The following is an 18,686-nucleotide window of genomic DNA, read 5'->3' as shown; positions in this document are numbered from 1 at the left end:
ATTTGCTCTGGGGAATGCTTGGCCTTTATAGGCCCATCTCTTCATCAGTGTTGTTCCTCTCACCTTCTGCTATGTCATATGCAAAATTACAATCACTCCTTTTTTCTTTTTTTTGGCTAATCCTCCTGGGAGGATATTGTTTTCCATTGATTTTTAGAGAGGCAGGAGGGAGGGAGGGGAGAGAGAGAGATGTGAAGGAGACATATCAATTGATTGCCTTCCACACGCACCCTGACCTGGGTGGGGGGGTCGAACCTGCAACCCAGGTACATGCCCTTGACTGGGAATTGACCCCTCAACCCTCTGGTGTGCAGGCTGGTGCTCTAACCACTGAGAGCAATGCTGGCCAGGGCCAATCACCTGATTCTTAAATGTTCTTTAATGATAAAGCCAAGAACATGCTCAAATATTCCTGAGCTAGACTCTGGTGGGGGGTGGGGGTGTAGAAAGATAAATTAGGTATAACAGCTGCCCACAATCTAGCTCTATCTTCTTGAAACTATTCATGTGTATGTTTTTAACTTGAAAATGTAAATGGGAATCTGAGAAAAAGTCTACTTAACCTTTCAGACTTGAACATTCCTTTGCTGCATTGTTTAGAATTACAGAGAAGAATGGAGACTTGCTGTGACATTGCAGGGACTCTGTGTCCCACATTCTGGCCAAGAAACAAAATTATGCTCCAAAGATAAAGATTTCAGGTGAGTATTTAGTATTTGATAAGTATTCTACTTATCAAGCTAATGGAAACGTTTAAGTAGAATATGTTTCACACTGAAAATGTGGGCTTAAATAACCAGTTTCAAAGGTAGGATGACGTTAAAATGGCCATTGGACTATGGAACCACACTTAAAAATAACGCCATACCACTTTGAAACTATCTGAAGACAAGTAGCAGGAATATATTATGGTATTTTGGACCCAGAAACTAGTTTCAGGAATTAAAAATTTTACAGGCAGTCAAGAGATTTTAGAATTATTTTCAATGATGTTCACTAGAAAATGAAGGTATTCAGAGCCACAACTATTGATGATTAAGCTTGAAAATTTCATGCCCATTGTAAGTACATGATTTAAGGAGAAAACAAGTGGGTAAGAAATATGTAATCAACCTATGACATCAAATGAAAATTTTAGAACAAATGTTCATAATGTGCTATTTTTGCAATTGCCTAACCCTTCTAAGGGATTTCAAACCCAGCCCCTTGTGGCTTCAAGGGTTGCCTGTCTTGTTCATGGAAACTTGTACAATCGGGAATAAGCCTGATTTTACTTTAAAAAATTATTGTGAACTAGAATATAAACAAGGCTCAATGGGGAATTTTAGATCTCAAAGAAAGGGCTGAGAAATTTGGCTCCAAAAAATGGAACAGATTGAAACAATTTTTCGAAAGGAATATGAGACAGTAAAGGAAATTGATTCAGAAGAAGACAACTAGTATCATTTTGAAAAGCTAGCTATGAAGCACAAGGTGTGCGGTTTCTTTTTTAAAAAAATATATATTTCTTTATTGATTTCAGAGAGGAAGGAAGAGGGAGAGAGAGAGATAGAAACATCAATGATGAGAGAGAATCATTGATGGGCTGCCTTCTGCACGCCCTCCACTGGGGATCGAGCCCGCAACCCAGGTATGTGCCCTTGGCTGGAATCAAACCTGGGACCCTTCAGTCCGAAGGCCAACACTCTATCCACTGAGCCAAACCGGCTAGGGCAGCGGTTCTCAACCTGTGGGTCGCGACCCCTTTGGTGGTCGAATGACCCTTTCACAGGGGTCGCCTAAGGCCATCCTGCATATCAGATATTTACATTACGATTCATAACAGTAGCAACATTACAGTCATGAAGTAGCAACAAAAATAATTTTATGGTTGGGTCACAACATGAGGAACTGTATTTAAAGGGCCAGAAGGTTGAGAACCACTGGGGTAGGGCAAGGTATGAAGTTTCTGTTATAATGATTGAGTGTGCTGCTGTCATGCTAAAACATGTACCAGGCTGATAAAAGTATTTCCCTGGCTTTTAAACTGTTGGTAACACTGTCTTATACTGAGTTACAGATGAAAGAGATTTTCTCCTGTAAAAAGTGTATCAGAACCAGTGAGAGAAACAGACCAACCAAAGGGCATTTGGAGTTTCATGCTTGGGAAAAACATATATTGTAAAATTTGAAACCCCTCCTATGATTAAGGTGCTAGGATAAAAAAGCAAAACCTTAAAGAAGTTAGCAATTTAGTATACTTCCTAGATTCCATTTACCAAAGAGAAATTTTGCTAACTAACTTACAGTATGCAACCATGGTAGCTAAGTAGATGAAGTATTAAATCTGTGTTTCCCGTGACTGGATTGCCTTATTTAAAAAAAACAACCACAGACACCCAGCCCAGCTGGCAAGGTTCAGTGATTGAGTGTCGACCCATGAACCAGGAGGTCTTGGTTTGATTCTTGGTCAGGGCATATGCCTGGGTTTCGGCTCAATCCCCACTAGGGGGCATGCAGGAGGCTTTTTCTCTTATCGATGTTTCTCTCTCTCTCTCTCTCTTCTCCCTCTCCCTACCTCTCTCTCTAAAAATTAATAAACACATATTTTAAAAAACACACACAGGCACAGGTAATTCTGAAATGGATGCTTTTCTCGGTCAGTTAATTTATTGGTACCTTCAAATGATTGATAATGAGAGGCTGTATGGATGGGGAGGCCATTAAGTTAATCCAAATCAAGGTTTACTGTCTCAGATGTCTGCGGGAATCAGGCAGGTAAGCAATTTGTGAAGCATACAGAAGAAGGAATGGTAGGGAGCGTGACAAACGAGGAGAGAATAAAGGAGCAGCCGTCACCTGGTTCCAAACGATTGTTGCCGTGTGGGAATGGAAGTCCAGGGGTGACATATTTGATTATTGGAAAAAACACACTTAGAAATCCAGCTCTTCATATACAATATCCAGATTTTTATGTGAAATTTCCTGAGTGATCAATGCTGGCAACCAGGTATTTTATTTGTAATAATTATTACAGATGCAATACACATGTATTGTATAAAAATAGAAAATGTAGACTAACAGCAATAAAACATTTTCACCAGAGATTGCCTTAGGGCATATCCTTTCAGATCTTTTTAAAATAAATATATAGACATATTATAAACAAAATATGATTATTCTGTATATATGGTTTTGGAACTGGCATTTTGTTAATGATTTTGAACTTTTCATTTTAGTAAATTTGCACCTTATCTAATCCCATCCATACTAAAAATTTCCCAATTGACCCCAGTTATCTTTTTTTTTATATATATATACTTTCATTGATTTTAGAGAGGAAGGGAAAGAGATAGAAACATCAATGATGCCGAAACCGGTTTGGCTCAGTGGATAGAGCATCAGCCTGCGGACTGAGAGGTCCCAGGTTCGATTCCAGTCAAGGGCATGTACCTGGGTTGCGGGCACATCCCCGTGGGGGATGTGCAGGAGGCAGCTGATCGATGTTTCTCTCTCATCGATGTTTCTAACTCTCTCTATCTCTCTCCCTTCCTCTCTATGAAAAATCAATAAAATATATATTTTTAAAAAAAGAAAAAAAAAAAAGAAACATCAATGATGAGAGATAATCATTGATAGGCTGCCTCCTGCATGTCCCCTACTGGGGATCAAGCCCGCAACCCAGGCATATGCCCTTGGCCAGAATCGAACCTGGGACCCTTTAGTCCGCAGGCCAATGCTCTATCTACTGAGCCAAACTGGCTAGGGCAGGGGTGGGCAAACTTTTTGACTTGAGGGCCACAATGGGTTCTTAAACTGGACCCGAGGGCCGGAACAAAAGCATGGATGGAGTGTTTGTGTGAACTAATATAAATTCAAAGTAAACATCATTACATAAAAGGGTACGGTCTTTTTTTTCAATAGTTTTATTCATTTCAAATGGGCCGGATTTGGCCCGCGGGCCGTAGTTTGCCCACGGCTGGGCTAGGGCGACCCTAGTTATCTTTTATAGCAACTTGTTTAAACCAATAGGGAATCCAGGACCATGCATTATGTTATTATCATATACCTTAAGTATCTCTAAGGTACTTACCTAGTAGTTTTGACTTTCATACAGCCCGGCCAGTGTGGCTCAGTGTTTGAGCGTCGACACAAGAACCAGGAGGTCGCAGTTCGATTCCTAGTCAAGGCATATGGATGGACTACGGGCTTGTTCCCGTGTGGGGCATGCAGGAGGGACCCAATCGATGATTCTCTCATCATTATGTTTCTGTCTCTCCCTCTCCCTTCCTCTCTCTGAAATCAGTAAAAACATGTTTTTAAAAAATCGTACCGACTTGCTGAAGAGAGCTGGCCAGGTGCCCTGAAGAATGCCTCACCTTTTAGATTTGTCTAGTTGCTCCCTCCTAGTGTCCTGTAAACTGCAAGTTACATCTAATAATTAATTCTTTTTTGGGGGTGGGGAATAGCTAGAATGTATACCAGGTTGGGTTATCTATTTGCCTCTCACCAGAATTGGTCTACTGGTTAGTGTTACTAAGACCCATTCCAGAAAACAAGTGATAACAGTCTGATCCCTCCAACATACATTTTTGGCCTCAATACTATAAACTGATAGTGTTGCTTGGCACTATATGGATGTCCAGTTGTCCACCAACCATTTTACCTATGGTTTTAACATCAATTAATAATCTTTGCCAAATCAATACTTTCATTAATTTCACAAAATGCTGTTTTTCAAATTCTATCACTTTTTCTATATTTATTAGCTGGTGTTTTTCTCCCAACTAGGTACAAATTGGTTTTATAAAAAATAACCACCAGTGGGCCAAACTCAATTAATTTGGGGGCAGGATCTAGTTATGGGCCTCCACTTTCTGATCTATAGTATAAGCCAGATAAAATCTCTTCCCTGTCATCTGTACCCTGGAGCATTAGGTCTTCTGTTTCTCACACTCAATCACTTTGCACTTGTCGAAATATTGCTTGTAATCTTCTCAAGGCATTTTATGTACTTTTCTCCCTGGCTAGACTGTGACCTCCTCAAAGGCAGGGAGTCTCCTGCAATATATTTCCTTTGCTTCTCCTAATATGCTTTTTTTAAAAATGGTTTTTAGAGGAAGAGAGAGAGAGAGAGACTGATTTGTTGTACCACTTATTTATGCACTCATTGGTTGATTCTTGTATGTTCCCAGATTGGGGATTGGACCCAGCTTGGCATATCGGGACAAGGCTCTAACTGAGCTACCTAGCCAGGTCCTTTCCTACTGTGCTTTAAAGTTACTTTGGCTACCGCTAATTCTAATTAACAACAAAAAAGCACCAGTAAGAGCCAATGTTTTCATTATTGTTTCTTGTGTTCCCTGGCTTTCCCACTAAAACATCCCCTACATATCTATCATAATGAAGTACTTGTCACATTTACAGTTTACCTGTGCTGTGGCAATGAATACCTGTGATGGGCTGAGTGGGAAGAGGGAAAATAAGCTCTTTGTTGAGCTTCAGAAGTTAGAAGTCATTTTCTAGATGTGACATTGGGTAAGTTACTGCTCAGAGTTTCTGGGATGTCTTTAAAATCACACCCAGATTGGCTCTAGGTCTCCAGGATACATGCATAAGCAGTACCTTTTAGTATCCCTCCTAACCCATTTCTCCCTGCTTGGAGAGCACCTTTGCTTCCTTCACAGTCAGCAGTATCCTATCTAAACTTAGGTGCAATAATACCCACAGTGGACAAAATTTTGCCTCTGATGACTCTCCTACCATCAGTTAGACGGGTCTAATCTACACATCCCAGGAAGTTTGCTTATATTTCCAAGGTCAAACCTTAGTCTTTTACAACTAGAGCCAAGTGTAGATATTCCAAGGGCCCTATCCAAGCCATTGTCACAGCAGAGGCCCAGTCTTAGGTCTTCTTGCTGCAGGGGAGAGAGGGTGGAGAGCTGAGACTGGCGGGACCCTTGTCCTTGCAGTGGAACCTCACCATTAGGGTTCTGAATGACCCCAGGCCAGATCTGGGGTATGGGTCTTTCTAAAAAACAAAATGAAATAAAAATGTTTCCCCCAACCCTTTTATTTCAGGTCTAATAGTCTCCTTCCACCTTTTATTCCCTCTGTACAGGTATAATATCAAGGACCAACCAATTGGCTTTATGGGCCTGGAATTAGCTCTTTCTCTAGAAATAAATCAGAGAAAGACAAATACCATATTTCACTTATGTGTGGAATCTTAAGAACAAAATAAATGAACAAACAAAATAGAAACAAATTGTCCTCCTCCTTGGCTGAGGACAGTCTCCAGTCTGACTATAAATTTCCTAGTCTTGAGAGCTCCAGATGGTGAAAGGGGAAACATGTCTAAGGAGTAAGGCAGAGCGAGAACCACCACCAGCCTTATTCTTGATAAACCACACTCAGGCCTGTAACAAACGGGGCTAGCGAAAGCTAACACCCAACGTCTTCCGTGAAAGCCTGCATGAACCCTGTCCTGTGACTCTAAAGAGACACAAAATGGATCCATAATCCTTCCATTTTCTCCCTTCCCTCATTTTTAGGCTTAGTGGCTGTTGATGAAAATCAGGTGGTGAGTTGCCACAGTTTACCTGCTGATGTACCATGGCAGCACCCTATGAATCTCACTATCAACTGTAAATATTAGATAGAACTATTAAGGATGAGCAGCCTCCCAGTAAGTAGAAAGAAGGAAAACTCTTGCGATGCAGGGAACACTTTGGAGCCTGCCGGTAACCAGGGTGGCTGGGGCTGCTGTTCCCTGGGCCTGTCCTCATCAAATGTTAGCACTGTTTTCCCTCAGGAAGGGAGGGTAGCCACAGTGGCAAGAAGAGTCTTGGTGAGCATAGACCTAGATACGAATCAGCCAGTCAGCAGCAGATGGAGGTCAAAATCAGAGTAAAGCACAAGGATCAGAATGACAGAGTAGACAAGACTCCCAAGAGTAAAGACAGAACTGAAGAGATGGATATAAAGCTACACATACTTCTCCCATTTCCCAGGCCTGGAGGATCCTGCTGAGACAATTTCCCAGTCACAGTCTTTGTACTCACTTATTTAATGATAATAGTTCAGAATCTCAGCTGTAGAACAAGTAATCTAGGACCAGAACATTCATCCCTCCAAAAAAGTGCATTTCCCACCTCAGGCAGTCAGTGGCATGAATCTGAACTCTCTCACTCACATTCGCACTGAGGTCTCTTCTCTGCATTTCCCGAGTTGGCTGGCACAGTCATCTTAGAATAATCCCTAAATGTGAAATGTCTGTTCTCAGGAGTCATCATTTCCACTGTGAAATTCTAAGTGATAGAGAATGAAGACTAAGGATCCAAGATTAATTATCAGATTAATTTGCCTAAAACCAATTTACCTAGAGATAATTAGTCTAAAATAAATATTTATCAAATCTGCAGCATTTTCAAAAGAATCTAGCAGATTCACACTTTCACTATTTAATGATGTTGTCTGTATAACCTTGAATTGTTAGTCAACTGAATAAGCCACATGCCTGTTCATTTGCTTTGGATATATTGGCATTTTAACAGCATGGGTGTAGAAGTTAGACCAAAGCATAAAATCATATTGAGCTTCGTTATTTTTTTCAGGGCATCTAATTTGTAAAGGAATATTGGATTAAGAAACACACAAAAAAATGATACACAAAATGTCTGTACCAATTATATTTATTGCTAGAAACTTTAAGCTTTTTTAAAAAAAGTGTTTGAAAAGCAAATAACATAGAGATACCCATCAAGGTAGGAGGAAGCAATCTTATCATTTACAAAGTGCTGCAAATTTGATAAATTTATGTTGCTGGCAATTCAGAAGTACTCTTGGATGAATAGATATAAATCCTTGAAATACCCAAAGCATGACAAAAAAGAATAGAATACCTAAATGGCTAAAAAAATAAAAATAAAAAAATACCCAAAAGGGATTTGAGCCTTTGGCAGTGGTAGTAACTTTGAACACACAGGTTTTCAGTGAAATGGTTTTAAGAGATCTAGCTTTAGGTAAACGAATTTCAGCAAAACTGAACTAGAACCAAGTCAAAGTGTTCTGCCCCTGTGGCGCCCCAGAACCTCAAAGTTTGGGGGTTACAGTAGATGTAATCCTGGATCCCTCTGAAAGGTGGCAGCTCTGGAGTAGTGAGCTGCTGCTAGGGACCAGGTGCAAGAGTGACCTGAGAAGGGAGCGAGTAGGTGTGTGTGAGAACATGCCCCTGGGTGCCTATACTGGGCCGGAGGGCTCAATGCACTTACACCTGGGGAGTGTGACTAGCTCGAAGCTTCATAAATGTCTCCCCCAGCAATTCCATACCCCAAGGCCTACTCATTACCACCTCCACCAGCTGAGGAGAAGTACAGGCACCCAGTTAGTCTTCCCAGGCTCACGTGAGTCCCTGAGAATCAGGCAATACAGGCAGCAGCCCACCTGGAGCTGGTCTCTATTCCCAGCCTTGAGGTGAGCAGCTCTCTTAGTCCTTAGAGAGCAGGTGACCAAGAAATAACTCATTTATAAGGTCCACCTCTTCATCTAGATACAGAAATAAGAGACTGTGGTGTGGTAAGAACCTGTTTGACCTCCTATCTGACCCCGTGTGTGGGGTACAAAATAGTTAGGAGCTTCCATGATGTCTTCCCTTCCTGTAATCCAGGACCACAGCATTTGCTGATTTACACATAGACTTATACTGGAAATACAGACTAGAATCAGACCTTTACAGTGTATGGGAGCCCGCCTGTGTGTGCTTAAGTATATGCTACAGCACAGGTTGCACATGTGGGAAGGAAGCCAGTCACCCCCACCATGGTAACTGGAAGGTTCCTCCTCCACAATCCATTTGGAATGTCATGATCTTTGGGTCTCTGGCCCTTGGGGCCCTCCCCAAAGGACTCTTCTGCCAGGCCTGCAAGGTACATCCTTGCCTCAGCTGGCCTCAGGGGCCCACTGGCCAGAGGAATTTGTCAATGGTGGTGATGGCAGCAGCAGTGACCGCAGCTCAGATATAGTTGGCAGGGGGCTGTCGAGCGTTGAGCCGCTGCATGTGACAGCTGTGGCAGAGCAAGTGCCCGTCCAGAGGGAAACAGCAGCAGCCTTCTTCATCACTCAGCTGCATCCGGCAGTCCTAGGGAAAAGGGACACCTAGTTCACCTCAGCCCAGGCACCTACTCAACACCAGACTTCTAATGACTAGGGGAAAAGGGTGGGTTGGAAGGGATGGACTCCCAGAAGAGAAACCTGAGAAAATACCTCGGCTGGACACCAGGTGTCGCTGCTATAGCAAAAATAATGAGACAGGCTCCCATTTCCAGTGGATACCAGGAGACCCTATTCAGAAAGGACTAACCAACCAGGGCCAGAGAGAGTGGCTGGAGGATGAGATAGATTGGAGATGGGTCAGAGCACTTTCCTAGAATTTATGGTCTATACTTTCCTATGTCAAGTCTAGGGCTTGCTCTTGCCTGGGCCCCATTCCAATTTTCCAGCAGTCCTGGCCCCCAACACTCACCTCACAGTGATAGCACTCGAAGTGATAATCTCGGTCCATGGATATCACCCTCACAATGTCCTCACAGCCCTGAAATAATGCAGACCCCCATGGAGATGAGAGCCGTTTGACAGCCCAACTTCACCCTCCCCTGCACAGGCCCCTGCCACCCCAATGGTAAGATCACACAAAGGCCTCCAGAGCCCTCTGCAATCATCTGTAGCTTCCCGGTGGGCTTTGCAAATCCTCCTGGAACTTCCCTCCCTTTCCTTGTCTCCAGGGCGTGGCCTTACCTATCTCTACCAGCTGTAGGGGAAGCGGAGGGAAGGGAAAGGGGCAGGCGGCATAAATAAAGGAGGTTAAGCTGGGAACAGGAGGTCCAATAGCGCTCGTTTGCTTTGGCTAAGCACAACCTCAGCACACACAGGATAAATCATTTCCAACCTTTTCCTACTGGCCCTGAGGATTCCCCCCCCTTTTCCCAGCCTCTACACTGGCCTCTGGTGACCTTGACCTCAAAGAAAGTCTGCCTCCCTGGACTGGGAGAGAAGAGACAGAGCCTGGGCCCAGTGCGGCTGTCAGACATGTCCAGGCCCGGATGTTAGGGTCAGGGTGGTAACCCTGAGAGCAGAGTCACACGGGAATCTTCACAGAGTACATTCCTCAGCACCACAGCATCCCAAGGGAGTCCAGGCCGCACGTTCCCATCCCTTCCCCAGAGGCAGCAGCACTGGCTGCCCTGCAGGAGAACCCAGACATACTGACCTCTGAGGGGAGGATGGGCTGGTTGCAAGCCGCACATTTAGGAGCATAATTTCTGAAAGAGAGAGGGCAGAGATGAGCTGAGATTCGGAAATCCTGAGCCCAGTTCCACACCATACCGCAAGGGGTGGACTCACTTGTGGTAGTCGGTGACACAGTACACCTGGTTGGAGAAGTCTACTGTGAAGGGGATGCCATCCAGGCACTTGTTGCACACGATGCATCGGAAGCAGCCTGGGTGATAGGACTTCCCCATTGCCTGTAGGATCTGGCTCGTGGAGTGGGAAGAGAATCAGTCTCCCTCCAGTCCCACCTTCCCAGCTACCCATGTTGTTCCCTGCTCTCACAAAACTCACCCAACCCCCTGCTATCCTTCCAGAACAATGCTATAGAATCTGAGGGGACCAAGGAGTCTTAAAGTGGAGGCAGAGCCCTGGCCGGTGTGGCTCAGTTGGTTGGGCATTGTGCCATGCACTGAAAGGTTGCCTGTTTGATTCCCAGTTAGGGCAAATGCCTGAGTTGTAGGCTTGATCCTTTGTGGAGGGAGTGCAGGAGGCAGTAGATTGATGTTTTTCTCTCCTCTCCCTTCCTCTCTCTCTAAAAATCAATTTTTTTTTATTTTATTTTTTTTAATATATTTTATTGATTTTTTACAGAGAAGAAGGGAGAGGGATAGCGAGTTAGAAACATCAATGAGAGAGAAACATCGATCAGCTGCTTCCTGCACACCTCCTACTGGGGATGTGCCTGCAACCAAGGTACATGCCCTTGACCGGAATCGAACCTGGGACCCTTCAGTCCGCAGGCCGACGCTCTATCCACTGAGCCAAACTGGTCAGGGCTAAAAATCAATTTTTTTTTAAAAGTGGAGGCAGAAACCCTGAAAAAGGCTTTAGAGAGCTAATGGTTCTCAGCCCTGGCTGCAGAAGGATCATCCAGGGAGCTTTTAATATTTTTATTTTTAAAATCCTCACCTGAAGACATGCTTTTATTGATTTTAAAGTGCGAGGAAGCGAAAGAGAGAAAAACACCTATCAGTTGTCTCCTGCACACACTTTGTCTGACCGGGGATTGAACCTGAAACCTAGGTATGTGCCCTGACCAGGAATCAAACCAGTCGCATATTGGTGTATGGGATGATGCTCCAACCAACTGAGCCACACCGGCTGGGACACCCAGGGAGCTTTTAAAGACCAGCAAAGCCAGGGCCCCACCCCAGGATTTTATCCAGGCATATTCATCACAGTATCTGGTGAGGACCCAGGCTTTGGCATTTTTCTTTGCTTCTTCTCAGGTGATCTGCTAGGCTGCCATTGCTGAAAACCACTGATCTAATCCAATCCCCCTTTCTTATAGAAAAGAAAACTGAGTTCCAGCTGATCCTAGCTAGTAGCAGAAAGGGGACTGAAACCCAGAACCCCATAGTCCTATCTCAGGTGGAGGGCCAGGCTGTGCCTGCAGAATTAGGGAGGGGCCAGATCACACAGGTCTAGGGATGGCAGGATTAGGTGTCAGGACTTGATGTCAGAGGCAGAGAAGCCACTCTCAACAGTTGCTCTGGGAAGGAATGGATGAAAGTGATTCATCTGGTGATAGGTGTGTCCCTCCCCAAACCCCTTCTCAGTATCCATTTAGTCCCCGATTCCACCCCTCAGCCTCACTCAGAGTCTCTGCTAAAGATATTTGCTTACCTTTTCCAAAATCAAGTGACCACAAACACAGCATTTCTCAGCTGCCTCCTGAAACCCTGAAAACTAGAGACCAAGGGAGGATATTATAAACTGAGAATGACCTGATGGATGGAACTCCAATGAGCCACCAAAAAGGGTGTCCCAGTGTGGGAGCCAATTCTAAGCCCAGGGGATCCCTCTCACTCACCAGATAATCTTCCTCACAGTACACAGAGCCGTTGACGCTGTAGAAAGCCTTGCAGCGCAAAGTTCGCCCTGGAAGCAGCAGAGAAGGGGCTGGAGCCTGTCCTGGTGCCCAGGAGAGGGCTCCCCGCTTACTGTTCTCCACCGTGGTGTTAAACCTGGACTTTAGTGCTTACCTTCTCCCTGCCCACACAAAAATCCCATCTGATTCCTGCCAATCTCCCCTCTTCTCTGCCCACTGCTCCTCCAGCTCCTGCCTCAACAGTTTTCTGTAACTGTCTCAAATGAGTGCCTTCCTCCCCACTGCATGGGGAGCCACCTGGGGAAGCAAAGCCAACCATAGGCTGGAGTGCATGGTCAAAGGAGCTCCGAAAGCCCTAGCTGGTTAGAGTGTCAGCTCTCAGACTGAAGGGTCATGGGTTCAATTCCAGTCAAGGGCATGTACCTCAGTCGCAGGCTCGATCCCCAGCCCCGGTCTGGGTGTGCGGGAGGCAGCCAATTGATGTCTCTCTCACATCCACGTTCCTCTCTCTCTTTGTCTCTCCCCCTCTCTTCCACTCTTTCTAAAAATCAATGGGGGGAAAAAATCCTCAGGTGAGGATTAACAACAACAAAGGAGCTCTGAAAAAGGTGGTGTACAATGTGCATGGAGTTGATCACATTGTCACAGGCCTGGCCCTCTGGGACCTTTCAACCCAGGAGCCTCCTTGTGGAGCATAGCTCTCCTGTTCTCCTAGCCTTGTTTGTCTCCCTCCAGGACAGGCTCTACGGAGGCCAGCAGGCCAGGACTTAGCGGAGTTACTGCTGAGGACAAAGTGCTTTGTTTGGGAGCAAAGTTGGTCCTCTTTCCTGCTGCGCTAGGCTCTACACCAAGCTTACAGGAACCCAGTCTCCCGGGTCAGAGGCAGCTCAGGATGCCCTATGAGCAGACAAGGCAGGACCATTCCCCATGTAACTAACACCTAGGAACTCCTCCAAGGCATCTAAATGGTCAGGAATGGGGGAGAAGTGAGACCATGGCGGAGAATGAGCAATTTTCCCACCTTTGCCCTCTTCTCACCAAATCTCCACTTCTAGCTCTGCCCAGAGGCTTAGAAAAGCTGACGTGGAAACTCATGAGACACAGGGGAGTAGAGAGGAAAAGAGACATACCCAGAAGGGGTCCCATAAACAGAAGAACAGAGAGACAGAGGAACCTAAGGAGAACCAGGCAGAGGCTGGGGGTGGAGGAGTGAGAGAAAAACTGAGTGCTGGAGTCAGACAGGCAGAGATGGGAGATTAAGGGTTAGCAAAGGAATCAGAGTGGGTAAGCAGTGGGGAGGAGGTAATGAGGGACGTGAGGGAAGGGCTGGGGAGTTAAGGCCACTGGGAGCAGGTCCCCTCCCCCTTGCCTTGGGCCTCCTGAGCTAACAGCAGGCATTCCTGGAGCATGATGTCATCAGCTTGGCATGGCCCGGTGGCCTGCACTCTGGCGAGGTGGCTGAACTCTGACCAGCCAAGAGAAAACCCCCCTCTCTGCCCCCGACAGTTCCCCACTCCCTCAGCCCACCCCCGCCTTTCCTACATTCCAGTCTTTCACTGTCGCCCTAGGCAACTTGGCTGCCCAAGACCAAACCCTAGGGAGGAGAGGCTGGAGGGTCAGGCAGGAGTCCAGGCTGGGCAAGCAGGGAGGCAGACAAGGAAGGAAGAGAGAGGCTGAGCAGAGGGAAGATGACTCCAGAAAGCAGACCCAGCATGGGAGTGAGAGAGCCAGGTAGGGCACAGAGAAGGGAAGCAAGAGAGAAGGTGGGGTAGCAATGGAGGTCCAGACACATGGTGGGGACAGCTGCTCTGTGAGCAAATGAAGAGGCACAAGTTCTGCTCCTGCTTCCCTAGGCACTTGTGACTGTGTATGTGTGTGGGGAGTGCTTGAGCCTCGGGCCCCCGTCCAGATCTGGGGGCAGCACTCACCACAGGAGCAGCAGACAAAGCACTGGGTGTGGTAGAGGCTGTCCAGGGCCTGGCAGGCGTTGCTTTGCCCATAGATGCCTTTGTTGCACTTGATACAGGTGCCTGAGGGGAGAGATGTTGTCAGCATCACATCCTACTCCCCCTGCTCAAAACCTGGGATTCCCGGTCTTTCCTGATTGTGCCAAGTACCACAAGTCAGAGCCTCCCTTTGATGGGCTCCCTTCTGGGAAAAGAAGATAATAAGAAATGGAATGAAGCAAGGTCTTGGCTGAGTGGACCCATTCTTATTTATTGATTAATCAACAGATATTTATTTTCTGAACATCTATTTTGTGCCTAACAAAAATATTGTGCTCAATACTGTGGAAAACTGGAGGCATGTCAAAGATATAGTCCCTGGCCTTCAAATGCTTACTTTCTACTGGGGAGAAAAGACTAAACAGGCAAAGTATGATCTGTGTTACACTGTGGGGGACAAATAGAGATGCCAGTGCCCAGTGGTAGACTCAAAAACACTCCCTAGGGAAAGAAGGCTGGGCCTAGAAAGCCTCTCTGGGACCTGTTTCTCCGTCTGTAAAATGAGCTGGTGTTTTGCTACGGAAGGACTTCTCCCTGCTCCATACCTCCAGGCTTCCAAGGATGGAAAAAGAAGGAACTGGCTCAGCAGTGGACCTGTGCAGGGGGGACCTTGTGAGCATGACTCCTGGGGGAGGCGGCTGCTGAGAATGCAGGGTGTGTTCCCAGGAGGGCTGCACAGGAAGAGGGGGATGGGTGAACCCCTAAGGTCTCTCAGTCATCTTCCTTCATGGGAGGGCCAGAGCTGAACTACTCCCCGCCACCCCCCCACAAACGCATACACCTGGCCCTGGCACCCGCCTTTCCTGGGTGTGTTCTTTCCTCCCTCCACTCCCCAATTCCAGGCCCATGAGTGAAGCTGAGGGCCTGTCTTTGGGGAGCAGATCCCAACGGGCCTGCCTCACCCCGCCCCACCTCTCCCCCTCGGCACTCTGCCACACTCCTTGCCTGTTGGGGCCCATCCCAGTCTTTGCCCAGAGGCTTGGGAGCCCGTGCAGCAGCTGCAGCAACTGATGGGCCCAGGCCTGTCCTGCTCCCACCCTCTGGCAGCTGGGCAAAGCTGTAGCCAAGGAAGAGGGCCCCTATTAAGGACAGGAGCAGGAAGGTATGGTTAGGCTGGGGGTTCTTGCAGAGGAGCCTACCTGACCCACAGGGAGAAGAGGCCCCTCCCTCTGGGGTCAAAATGTGGCCTCCCCACCCCATCGGAGTGAGGATCTGCCCCAAGATCGCCATGCCAGGAGGCCCGGCCAAAGCCATGTCTTTGGGACATTACGGGAAGATAAGAGCAAACTGCTCAGGCATGTCCGCCTCACCTCCTCTAACCCAGATATCCAAACCTAGTTTCTTCTTGTCATTTTATTGCACTTTATCTGAATTCATTTTTCCTTTTGGCTCTGATGGTTTGGCCAACGAGACCTCTTTCCATCCAACACCCATTTCTCCTGGGCCTCAAAAGAAAATTGCAAGAAGCATCCTGTTACTTAGTCTCCCTTGACCAAAGCTTCTGCTATGGGCTTTCCTCAAAGGGCAGAGGGAAAAGGATGGGGGCGATTGAGTTGGACCAGGCAGGCCTCTTCCAGTCTGCAGCCCTACCACCTCTGTACCTCCTCTGCAACGCATCCTCCCTGGCTGGGGTTCCCTCCCTATTCACACTTCTAGCCATAGAGTTCTAGAGCAGGACATGGGTGGTGAGAAAGGTAGGAGATGCTTGGAAAACGGAAGAGGCCCATAGCCCTGGGGGTGAGCCCTCTACTTCGTCCTGTCCTTCCTCTCACAGTCAGATTAGTATTGATATAGTGAAGTGGTGCCTGTAGGTTTGGCTAAAAGGTATTTCAAGACCCCCATATCCCCTCATAGCTGAGACATAAAATCAATACTTCTTAAAGATAACCACGTGGGGGCAGGGGGAGACGGCGACCAGGCTTCCTTAACAGCAACAGAAAAATAGGAGGCTACTTTTAGCTGAATTCTGAGCAGGTTAGGGCCAAACTGAAGGCCAGGTGATCCTGGCAGTTCCACAGGAATACCCATCGGGGCGAGGGTGACCGGCGGTCATGCCTTCTGCCCTGACTTCCGGATGGGAAAACAGAAGCGGACACCACCAGGTCTCTGTTTAAATGCCCGGGCGCGCACCGAGCCGGCAGGACTGGGGCGGGCAGCAGTAGGGTCCCTGCTTTCCGACCCAGGGCGCTTCATCCTCCCTCCCAGGCCGGCTCCGCGCGTGTTCGGAAGCCGTCCCCCGCCCCCCACCTCCTCACCCCACGCCTCCGCCCTGCGCGGCGCGGCCAGCCCCGCCCGCGGGCACCTGGAACTCGGGGACAGGAGCCGGCACGCACGCGGCCCGCCCGCCCCGTCCTCCCCCCGCGAATTCCCCAAATTCCTGCGGGCGGAGCCTGGGCCCGCGTGGGGGCTCAGCGCGCAGAAGCCTGCAGGGGCACCGCCACCCGGGGGGGCGGGGGTGAGGGGGGATGCTCTCACTGTCCCCGGGTCCACTCCCGGAGAGGCCTGCTACCGCGGAAAAAACCGAGATTCTAAAGCCCGGGGAACGAGGGAGTCAGGGGCTTAGAATTCAGCAGGATAGGTGTCCCCGTCCGTTTGAAACCCATTAGGAAGGGGAAGTCCCTCCGGCCTCTTTGCCAGCCCCGCGTCTCCGCCTCCGACCACCCGGGCCGGCAATGGGGGCCGTCGGGCCGGTGAGGCGCAGGCAGCGCGGGGTCCCTGCCTGCCCCTCACCGCTCCTCTCACTCACCGAAGTAGTCCTCTCTGGCCTCGGGGTCCCGCAGTCGGGGCCGGGCGGCCTCCGGGACGAACGGACCCGGTGGCTCCTCGAGACCAGACGGCTCCATCCCCGAGGGCTCCCCGCGGGCACCGATCTCGCGTCCACCTGTGCCCGCCGTCAAGCGCAGCAACGCCGTGAGCTCCTCCTGGTACCGGGCGGCCGCCGCGCAGTCCCCGTAGCCGGTCACCGAATGTCGTCCGGGTTGCGCCCCTCGTCTCTCCAGGGGCCCCGCCGCTCCCACTCCAGACCCGGCTAGAGACCCAGGGCTGCCCAGGGCCGGGGGGTACGAGTGGCGGCTTTCCTGGCAGCCGAACCCCGGGGGCCGGTGAGCGCAAAGTCGGTCTAGGGCGGCGTGGAGCTCGGGATAAGCGGACGGCGCCCCTCCGGGCGAGTAGCCCGCCGGAGCCCCAGCCAGAGGCGGGCCGAACAGGCACGGCCCGACGGGCAGGGGGCTGCCGTGGCGCTGGTCGTAGCCCATGCTGATGCCGCTGGTGCGATTGCTGCAGGGTCGGCTCCCTCCGGCCCCGCCGGCCCCGGCCCCGTCCAGCAGCAGGCTGCCCCGGGGGCTGGACGGCTTGCTCGCGTCGCTGGCGGAGCTACTGGCGAAACTGGAGCGGGGGCTGAGGGCTGGGGCCGTGGTCTCCAACCGAAAGTCTGGGGGCAGTGACTGAGGTAGAGGCAAGGCCCGGGTGGGAGCCGGCCCCCCGGAAAAGGAGCCCTCGTAGCGCTGCGCCTCAAAGGAGCCGCGCGGGTTGCGCTCAGCGTCCAGGGGTCCTTGCTCCCGGGCTGGTTCCAGCGGCTCATCCCCAGGCCCCCCGGTAGCTCCACGGGGCCCTGATTTCCTCGGTCCCCCCGACCCACTCAGGCGCCCTTTGGCCGGCCCGGGGGTCCCATCAGACCGGCTAGATTCACCCTTTCTGCGGCCGAACTTAGCGCTGCCGGAGTCCGAGAGTCTTAACTTCTCAAACAGGCGGCTGGCTTTCTCTCCCAACCGCTCCATGCCCTCGGGCCTGGGGCCTCCAGCCCCCTCCCCGCCCCGCACCCAGCAGCGTCTCGGCCCCCGCTTCTCTTTGCCTGCGGCCGGGCTCCGGTTCCCCGGGGGCACGGGGTAGGCACAAGGGTTTAGCGGGCGGCCCAGATGCCCGGCGCCAGGAATCCCCCAGCATTCCCCGGCAAGAGGGGCTGCGGACCCCCGCGCATCAGGGGCTGAGCAGGGCTCCGAGGGCCTACGGCTGTCCCGTCCGCAGGTCTATCTGTCCACGCGTCGACTTGCCCGGCCGCCCCGCTGCTCCCGGCCCCCGCCCCCTCGCTCTCACACTCAGCACGGACGGAACTTCTCTCCCAAACTTTTGTCTGCCTGGCCGGATCTACTTTCCGGGAGGGGCGGAGCCCCGAGCGAAGGAGAAACGGGGGTGTCTGCGCAGGGATCTCTGCTGCGCGGAATGGGGCGGTGGGAGCGGGTCTTAACTGTCCTGGAGGTGGAGATTCGCCGCCAGGAGAGGAGAGGAGGGCAAGTTCGGGCAGTTGCTCCTGCATCACTCGATGACTGGGACAGGGAAAAGTTGGGGTGGGACTCTTTGTCTGCAGTTGGAATGCGCGGAGGGGCACGGTGGAATGTCCTGGTCTAGAACCGGGCGACGCGAGGCATGCTCTGTGCAAACACCACTTTGTTCCTAGTGTGGGGACTGGGAGAGATGAAGAGAGACTGATTGAGGCAGGGAGGGATCCGTAAAGAGGAAGACAGGGAAAAAGAAGAAAGGTAGGT

The 18,686-nt window shown here is 49.7% G+C and overlaps 1 protein-coding gene across 4 annotated transcripts; it reads right to left on the bottom strand.

Moving 5' to 3' along the window:
- Positions 1-7,030: 7,030 nt before the first annotated feature.
- AJUBA (ajuba LIM protein) lies at positions 7,031-18,465 on the bottom strand. Of its 4 annotated transcripts, XM_036355776.1 has the most exons (8): positions 16,892-18,449; positions 14,068-14,169; positions 12,122-12,189; positions 11,935-11,997; positions 10,381-10,511; positions 10,247-10,298; positions 9,503-9,571; positions 7,031-9,118 (listed from the first exon to the last, which is right to left on the bottom strand). In XM_036355776.1, the coding sequence occupies exons 1-8, from the start codon at positions 17,919-17,921 to the stop codon at positions 8,993-8,995; spliced, it is 1,641 nt and encodes a 546-aa protein (XP_036211669.1). In that variant the 5' UTR covers positions 17,922-18,449; the 3' UTR covers positions 7,031-8,992. The 4 variants fall into 4 exon arrangements, with proteins under 4 accessions (XP_036211669.1, XP_036211679.1, XP_036211688.1 ...); XM_036355786.1 differs by lacking the exon at positions 9,503-9,571 and having other exon boundaries at positions 16,892-18,453; XM_036355795.1 differs by lacking the exons at positions 11,935-11,997; positions 12,122-12,189 and having other exon boundaries at positions 16,892-17,024.
- Between the last annotated feature and the right edge of the window lie 221 nt (positions 18,466-18,686).

Source organism: Myotis myotis, unplaced genomic scaffold, assembly GCF_014108235.1.
Source record: "Myotis myotis isolate mMyoMyo1 unplaced genomic scaffold, mMyoMyo1.p scaffold_m19_p_1, whole genome shotgun sequence".
NCBI classification, from domain to species: Eukaryota; Metazoa; Chordata; class Mammalia; order Chiroptera; family Vespertilionidae; genus Myotis; species Myotis myotis.
Note: the sequence above shows the minus strand (reverse complement) of the source record. Positions and strands in the feature narration are given on the sequence as shown.

Excerpts from the sequence above, each read along its gene's own strand:
- AJUBA (XM_036355776.1), bottom strand. The coding sequence starts at position 17,921 with ATGGAGCGGTTGGGAGAGAAAGCCAGCCGCCTGTTTGAGAAGTTAAGA. Across the intron at positions 14,170-16,891 it reads GGCCAGAGAGGACTACTTCG|GCACCTGTATCAAGTGCAAC; the intron begins GTGAGTGAGAGG and ends CTCTCCCCTCAG. Across the intron at positions 10,299-10,380 it reads TGTGTCACCGACTACCACAA|AAATTATGCTCCTAAATGTG; the intron begins GTGAGTCCACCC and ends TCTCTCTTTCAG.